Source organism: Protomyctophum parallelum (genome assembly GCF_964188405.1).
Source record: "Protomyctophum parallelum genome assembly, chromosome: 13".
Lineage (NCBI taxonomy): Eukaryota > Metazoa > Chordata > Actinopteri > Myctophiformes > Myctophidae > Protomyctophum > Protomyctophum parallelum.
The window spans coordinates 32,484,517-32,493,534 of NC_139708.1; the positions used below are offsets into that span (position 1 = coordinate 32,484,517).

General features: G+C 44.5%; 1 protein-coding gene across 1 annotated transcript; it reads left to right on the forward strand.

The window, feature by feature from the left end:
- Positions 1–1,229: 1,229 nt before the first annotated feature.
- On the forward strand, positions 1,230–6,004 carry LOC310868402 (volume-regulated anion channel subunit LRRC8D; the record flags this gene model as incomplete). Its single annotated transcript, XM_083778835.1, has 5 exons — positions 1,230–1,592; positions 1,703–2,317; positions 2,904–3,154; positions 4,219–4,596; positions 4,882–6,004. 5 exons carry the CDS (start codon positions 1,230–1,232, stop codon positions 6,002–6,004), a joined length of 2,730 nt encoding a protein of 909 aa, XP_083634961.1.
- Between the last annotated feature and the right edge of the window lie 3,014 nt (positions 6,005–9,018).

The following is a 9,018-nucleotide window of genomic DNA, read 5'->3' on the forward strand; positions in this document are numbered from 1 at the left end:
GTGGACCCTGTTGTAAACAAGTGTAATGCTTAATTGGGTCGTCCACTCACAGTTGACAGTCTTTGTATTGAGTTTGTGCTTAAAATGTACTGTAAATTCTACAAACTGTTAATAAATATTTCAATCAATCAATCAATCAATGTTTATTTCTTTCGTAGCCAACATTTTATTTATTTTGGCGCTAGCCCCGGCCCCCTCCTATATGTCCAGTTGAGGGTCTGTGTAAACACAAACATTGAAGATACAAGTGTGTAAACACAAGAAGACAAAACTGTGTAAACACAAACATTGAAGAGAAAAGTGAGGACCAGTGAGGACGCAAATTGTGATTGGCCAGAATGAGATGATATGATGATAGATTTTATCCTATATATTATCCCAAATTGTGATACAACAAAACAGGCAATGTCCTACAGAACATAACAAACTCATTTACTGTCAAGAATATTTGATTCAAAGTTCTTCAACAGAACATATGAAGTGTCACTTCATCACAAGTCTTTGATTGCCTGCCTATATGTGTCAGTTCCCTCCCTGCAGCATTTGTACTGTTATTGATTCAACATATTTCCCAAGCCGTGCATATCCACAGCTTCCCAAGCCTACCCTTCCCAGGCATACCCTTTAAGCCTAATTTGTTACTTCACTGCAATTCTGTTACTGCTGTTTATTCCTTTGTGGGTTATTAAAAATCACACCCGTGTGAAGTGAGGCGCGCTCTTTACATTATATATACATAATCATACATCATTCTCATGAACAACTGAATTTATGTGATTGGTTAGGCGATGTACATCTACTGTACATATGACCCTTCATTGTCAATGGCATTTAATGTTTGTGTTGCCACATATTAAGTCATATTTGAGGCACATATGACCTAATTTCTCCTTTCATTGTCAATGGCAAATATGAGTCGTGTGGGGACAAAAGCTGTATATAGGAGGGGCTAGCGCCCCTGAAAAATGAAAGGACCTATTCCTCCGACCTTTACACCACTTAAGCCAATAAGTGGTGACTCGCTGGTCATGCAAAAATAGTGCAAAATATACTCTTTCAGGAGAAATAGGACCTCACTTGTGGACTATTAATGTTTGCTTTAAGCACCCTCACTTGACACTTGATTTTTTTCCCCCTCTCTCTCTTTGGACATTTCTGCCTATATTACATTGGTTCACATCTCACATGTGCTGTCTTACAGGAGCTGAAGGAAAAGAAAGCCACCCATCATGTTTTCCCTGTCAGAGCTGGCCTCTCTGAATGAACGTCAGAGCAGTTCCAAGCTGTTGAAGCCCTGGTGGGAGGTGTTCATGGACTATCTGGTGGTTCTGATGCTGATGGTGTCCGTTCTGTCTGGTACAGTTCTGCTGTCCAGGGACAGAGTGGTCTGTCTCCCCCTACTGGACCCTCCCACCACCCCCACTGCAGCCACAAACCACAGTTTGTCCACTGAGAAACAAACCCCAAACTCTAATCCATCTGCAAAGGTTTCCTCTCGTGAACCCCCTCACGTCGTTAGCCACAGCCCACATCCTCCAGCCCAGGGTAGACGTACTCATCTAGTCTATCAACAGTACATATACATCAGCCAGGTACTATGTGTGTGCGTGCGTGTGTGCGTAGGGCTTAAGTAAGTGGTAAAGACCAGACCACAATTGATTGATTGTTTGTTTGTTTGTGTTTTAATCATCTGTCTCTCTAGGTGTGCTATCACGAGGCTTTGCCGTGGTACTCTCGTTTTTTCCCCTACATGGCCATGCTGCAGTCCCTGCTGCTTCTAGCCAGCGGCTCCTTCTGGTTCCACTTCCCTCTCACGTCTGCCCGCATCGAACACTTCCTGGCTATTTTAGCTAAGTGCTGTGAGTCGCCGTGGACGTCCCGCGCCCTGTCCCACGCTGCCCAGCAGGACAACATGCATGCCAAGAAAGACGGAGAGGAAGAAGTAGAGGACAAGGCGGGGGAGATGGCAACACTTCAATCTGCACATCCTCCAACGCCATCGTCACCCTGGGTGCCGCGTGACCGACAGTCCAGCTGGGACTCGGGCACTGACAGTCCTCTTTTGAAGAGATCCGCATCCACCAGCGGCCCTCCTTCACCTTGCCCCTTAACGATCTCTCGGAACCCGTCTCTGTCATCTGTGAACTCAGCCCCACAGGTCCCACACCTTAATGCATCCAAGTGCCCTCAATTGGCTCCCAGGGGCCCCAGGCGGGTTGTTAGCCTGGATAAGAGTGACGGGGAGCAGGCCAGGGCGCTGTTCGAGAGGGTCAGGAGGTTCCGCGCCCACTGTGAAAGCTCTGATGTCATTTACAAGGTGAGAGGTCACCCGGAGGTCATTCATAATCGTCTTTTATAAAAATGGGCTTGAAGCAAATGTTTTTTAGCAGCAGTCCCTAACTTCCATGCCCTACTCGGGACTCGAAACTGGGTTACCTGTGCGAGCGCCAACATTTCTACCTGTTGAGCTAATATATGTAAGGGCAGATACATTTTAGTTTTGACCTTGCAATGCAATACCACTTTTTATTGTCAATCAGCAGAGGATAGGCTATAGATTTCTCAATAGAAGAGCAAGTACACCAACTATTAGTAATATCAACATACTCTCCATCTGTACCCTACAGATTGGTCAAAATAAAAATGTTGTCCACTAAAGTAAACTGTTATTCTTTTAATTTTATTTTTTACATCACAATGAAGCAAATGTTTTGAAGCTTCATGAAAGGTTTTAATGTTTTGTTGTAATAATCGTGCATTTTCCACCTGCATCATAAAGTAATCTGTCAATCTAGGGTTAGGGTTAATGACTGGTATAGATTATTGTAAATGATATAATCATTATATACATAATTTGCCTGAATGATATGTGTGAAATGTTTTGCCTGACTCTCTCCGTCCAGGTGTACTTGGCTCAGACTATATTCAAGTTGCTCATGGTGACAGTGATCCTGGGCTACAGCACGCCTCTGCTGGACTCTGTGTCCTTCCATCACACGTGTTACCCTGAGGAGCATGCCCTCCTGGGATACGCCACCTTTGAGTGCACCCACGCCCTGGCTTCACTTCTGCACAAGCTTCTGGTCACATACTTGACTCTGGTGGGATTGTACGGCCTGTTGGACATTTACACGCTTAGCTGGATTCTGCACAGGTTAGAGCCCATGTGTATATGTCCATTTACAGTACATGCTTTACCACTTTAAACCATACAGAGTCTCCTGAGTCTCTATGCCTGCTATTCTTTTCCACTCTACACCAAATCTCGTCACCAGAAATAGCAGACGCTAGGGTTGAAGTTGTTAATATATTTTGGTAGTATAGTACCGGTAATTCATCTGTGTGTCTGTTTGTCTGTGAACAGCTAATCTCCGGCACCATTGGCCCGATTGCAGCGAAACTGTGCAAGCACACTCCCTGTGCACTAGAGCAGAACCTATGTGCTGAATCTTTCAGATCGGCCTGTTCTAGCGCCACCAGGAGGCAGACTTTTGCAAAACACATTTTTTTATATTACTCCTACAGATGTTTTCCACACATCACGCAAATCGGTACAGATTCTCTATAGTCATGTGATCAACACTAATCTGTCAGATTTTCCATATTCCATTCTAATTGGCTAAGATTGGCTTCCAAAATGTGCAGGTATTAGTCAGTTTTGAACAAAATACCTTCATCATGAACGCAGCATGCAATTTCCGTTAAATTTTGCGCGCACATTCCCACTAGGCTGAGGAAGAAATGCCACTTGATTTTTTTTATCAGCCTCATGGTGGCATAACAAATTGTTTGATATTACCTTTTAAAGTTTGCAGGATTGGTCTGTTTTCAACAGCGCAGCAATGTGCGATTTCCGATTTTGCAAGCACATTCCCACTAGGCCGAGGACGAAATGCACATTGGCCTGTTATAGTGTCACCAGCAGGTCCATTTTTGCTAAAACATTTTTGTCAGTAAAAGTCCTAGGAAGAAATGCCACCGTTTTCAAGACCTATGCTCCGAGGAGCATTTTTTGTAATGTTTTGCTATTTCTTGGCAGTTTGTTTTATTTTCGTCTATAACAATAAAATGGGGAAGCCAAGTTCAAACTAAGTAGTTAAAGCATATAATAATGGCTGGGTGGTGTATGTGCATATTTGTATCTAACATGTGTACAGAATATGACATTGAATCGATCAGCATGATATTATAGTTCTGTTGTTTGTGTGCCCCGCTCAGTTCTCTACGACAGTATTCCTTTCATGCGCTGAAAGAACCGTGCTCCCTGGGAGACGTACCCGACCTCAGCAACGACCTGGCCTTCCTCTCGCACATGGCCGACCAGTACGACCCTCTCCTGGCACAGCGTTTGTCTGTCTTTCTGTCCCCCGTCAGCGAGACCAGACTGCTGGAGGAGAACCTGGAGAGGCGCTTCGGAGTGGAGAGGTTGCGTTCCATGACCAGCGTGGATGCAGAGGGCCTGTGCAGGCTGCAGCTGGTCGCTCTGCCTCGCCTCCCCCCAGCCCTCTACACCCTCAGCCAGCTGCACGTCCTCAAACTGGAGCTCATCGCCGACGCCAAACTCACCGCACAGGTCGCCAACATGACCTCACTCAGGTGAGTCGGTTCAGACCAAAATCGAAGAATTTCACTAATTTATATGTAAGATTCAACAAAGTTTTACCTTATAATGTCTGCAGAGGAGGAAAGAGTTGATTATTTTCTTTCTGATGATTATTATCTGGTCATTATTTTTCATTGCTGAAATTACATTACAACCTTCCTTAATTTCACTTACTTAGGGGTTGCCAGTTTTGCCCGATCATATTGTGAATTTTACATTGAAACGTCCCTTTACACACATCCAATGTACTGTAAGATTCATGCCTGTCATTCCAACAGGGAGCTTCATCTTTACCATTGCAGTGCAGCTGTGGAGCCAGGTGCCCTTGGATTCCTCCAGGAGCGCCTAGAGGTCCTCCATCTGACCTTCACCCAGGCCGCAGAGATCCCTGGCTGGGTCTACTCACTCCGTGCATTACATGAGCTCCACCTTACTGGCCGCCTTGGCTACGAGGGTGGGGTGGGCCGTGGCTTGGCGCTGGGGAGCCTCCGCCACCTTCGCCACCTCCGTGTGCTGGTGCTTCGGGGCATGTTGCAGCGGGTCCCTGGAGAACTGTGTGAGGTGACAGGCAGCCTTGTGAGGTTGGAGATCCACAACGAGGGCACCAGGCTGCTGGTGTTGACGGGGCTGAGACGCATGACCAGCCTGACAGAGCTGCAGCTACAGGGCTGCCAACTGGAGCGTCTTCCCTCTGCCCTGCTGGCTCTCACGAACCTACGCACGCTTGATCTGCAGCACAATAACTTGAGAACTCTGGAGGAGTTGCTGAGCCTGGCTCATCTCCGCCGTCTTTCATGCCTCAGGCTTGCCTACAACCATGTGCTGGCCCTGCCTGCCAGCGTTGGGGTACTGCGGTCCCTGGAATTCTTAGATCTGGCCGACAACCAGCTCCAGAACCTGCCCTCCGCTCTCTTCAGTCTCCACCGCCTTCGCAGGCTCCTACTGGCCGGCAATCTGCTGCAAGTGCTGCCAGCCGAGGTGAAGGCATTGCAAATGCTCACAGAGTTGGACGTCAGCAGGAACAGGCTGGACAATCTTCCCCCAGAGCTCTTCAGTGGCTGCTTGGAGCTGCGCAGCCTGAATGTGGCACACAACTCCCTGGGATCTCTACCTCCCGGGATTGGTGCTTTGAGCCACCTGTCTCAGCTGGACCTACGTTGCAACAGCCTGGAGGAGCTACCAGCGGAGCTCAGCTGCTGTCCAGGCTTGCATGGAAGTGGCCTGTTGGTTGAAGACTGGCTGGTTCACTCTTTGCCACGCCAGGTGAGGGACTTCCTGAGCCAGCCCAGCTCCCCTTCTGGTAAATCATCAGAAATACACTCTCGTCCAGAGTCGGACAGTTTCCCTTACCTCACACCTGCACAGTGGTGCTTTGCGTCTGCCTTGGAATCCCGGATATAGAGCTATAAATGCTTACTGAAGAATCTTGTTCTATTGTCAGTAGGACATCTGACATATTTAATGACGCTGCCAATTAAGTTCTGTGTCACTGAGAGCTTGCTCTCAACGTTGCTGGAGTTCTCAGAAATCTCTTGTGGAGATTTGGATTAAAGTTTAAAAGCAAAGATGCCCTTTTCACTTTTCACTAGGTTAGTGTAATCTAATTTAACCAATTTCACTAGTACAATCGAACATCGTTTAACATGGTTTAGCGTTTATTTAGAAAAGAGGTGGAACATGAGAAGGAATGAAGGAATGAAGGAATGAGATGCATTGAATGAAATGATGCATTGGAATGATGCATTAAATGGAATGATGCATGGGGGTGAGATGCATGGCCTTGACTGTTCGTATGGGATGAGGGGGAGAGGAGGAGGATGTTAGGTTGGGGAGAGGGGAGAGGGGAAGGGTAGGGGGTGTGAGGATGTAGGACGATCCGAGGGGGTATTTGGCATGGGGTCTGAGTAGCGGGCGTCCTTCTGGTCGTGTGAGGACACACCCCCAATCCGAGACCCCCGTCTGGAACCTGAAACTGGAGAACGAGAGTTAGTAAGAGAAGCGGGAGGGAGGGAGGGAGGGAGGGAGGGGTACGAGATACGATGCACGAATGGCTGGCGAAACAGGCTGGCATATATACTCTTCACTTAATGCAGCGAGGGCGTCGATAGGGCGGAGAGCTGACAGTTGCCATGGCAGTGAGGTCTCGGTGAGTGGTGAGGGTGGAGCTGGCATTGGTAACCATGGCAGGTAAATGGTGGAGTTGATTGAGCTCGATACCTGAGGCAAGGGATAGAGTTAGCATGGCATGGTGGTGGAGGAGGCCAACGATCTTAGCTTGTAAGCGTGGTCTTCCTCCTGAACATATGTTGTACCAACTCCATTTAATGTTAACATACAGTAGCTGTATAAAAGCACTATTAGTATGATGATTTTAATATAATAATAATAATAATAATAATAATAATTTTATATTTACTTCTATAATTCTTTTAAGAAAGTATAATTCTTTAAGAAAGTAGAGCATATTATTAACTGTTTGTTTAGGCTTTTATTGACTTGTGGCTTGGAATTGAAATTGAAGTTGGCTTCAGTGAATTTTTTGAAGCCTCACAACATCCCTGTGCTGTTAAAGTAATATGCTTATGTTAGCCTATGAAAAACAAACTTGAGTAAGCAGCCTGGACTACATTTGCTGGCACACTGCTGAGGAGTTAGAGAGAGCCTAAAGAGAGACCTTGATTCTCAAAAAAGCTGAGTCAGATACCAAAACAGGCTTTTGAAGAGGACTGTTTTAAGACTGCATGAATGGCGGTCCTCCTTCACTGGATTGAACTTTGAGAAGCTGTGCTTTTATCTTAAATGCGGCAGCTCAGAGATACAACATTCACGTTCATTGCTCAACCAGCTTCTTGTATTATCCAAATATTAAGGTCATTTCAGAAGCATTTGCGATGGTCTCACTCCTTAATAATATGAGAGGCTATAGTCTGTAGTATAGACTATAGAGGAGAAGTCTCATACTGCACATCTATATGTACACAGACTGCAGCTTAATGTTAAATGTCAAGCCCAAAGGAAGCATATCAATTTACAATTGTAATGGTTTGTTCCACAAATTGTATATGAAAATAACATGCTTTTAATAAATAAAAATGTCTTCGAAAGATTTCCTCCTACACTACAACAATTAAGAGTCTTATATTTATATAATAGAGTTAATATTTCTTTGATGTCTGAAGATTTTTTTTTAAGGATGGCTGTTGGTCAGTTGGATGATTGTCGTCTAAGATTTAACTCCCAAATAACATATCTCGACACTTTCGCAGAAACTTGCCGACACCCACACCCATTCCTTGGAGGAGGGGAAGTCTCTCTACTCTCTCCTCATCTATCCACACTTCCTTTCAAAGTCTAATGCCGATTCAATGGAAAGAAGTTCCTAAAGCGTCTGATCAGCCACAAGCACCAGGCCTTTAACACCTGGCATATAATCTGTGCCAGGTGGGTACTCTGCATTATTCATGAAGAGAGACAAAGGTGAAACGAGCTGTTCAATACCCGTGATACCCATTGTCAGAGTACCCATTGTTTGTAACGGTCTGAATGTGACCCTGGGAGCAATGATTACAATGCATGCAGAGTCAGACCATCCAGTGTTGATTTAGTCAACTAAAAATATGACGAAAAATGTTTGTCGACTGTACGTTTTTCACTGAAGAAAAAACCAAGCTATGATGAGTTGATGACTTCAACTAAAATCTATTGACAATTTCGTCAATAATACAAACTATACTAAAATGTTAGGGGGAGACTAGTGGAGAAGAGATCCAGTAGAACTAAAAGACAATTCATTTTATGCTTGGTGAAAATAGGCGATATACAAGCTCACAATAAGGAAATAGCAGATCTATAAGCTCACGTGTTGCGCTGATAAGCGTTGTGAGCTTGTAGATCGACTATTTTCAGCAATGCAACCAAGTTTAATTAAGCCATTAAGACGCCATCAAGGCCTTCCAAAATACATTTTAGTCAACTGTAGATTTAGTCGACTAAAATGGTATGATATTTAGTTGCATAAAACTATACTAACACTAAAACATTTCAGATGACTAAAATATGACCAAAACTAAATTGTATTCAAAAGACTATGACTAAAACTAAATCAGAATTTACTGTCAAAATCAAGACAGCAAAGGAGGCCTCAGGTTCTCAACCTGTGGGTCATTTTGGGGAGTCCCCATGCAGATAAGAAAGAAAATAATGAAAAAATACCATTACTGGTTGCATCAACAAACTATACTATAAAAACTGGTCAAACATTGCTTGTAGATCTGCTATTTATTTAAGAAAAAACGAAATATAATGACATGTGATATTTTATATAGCATATCACAAACAATTCTATTGTTTATTTGATGGAAAATGTAAATTCTTCCAGAGATACAGAGATAGACAGGCTACTTGTGTCCAATCAC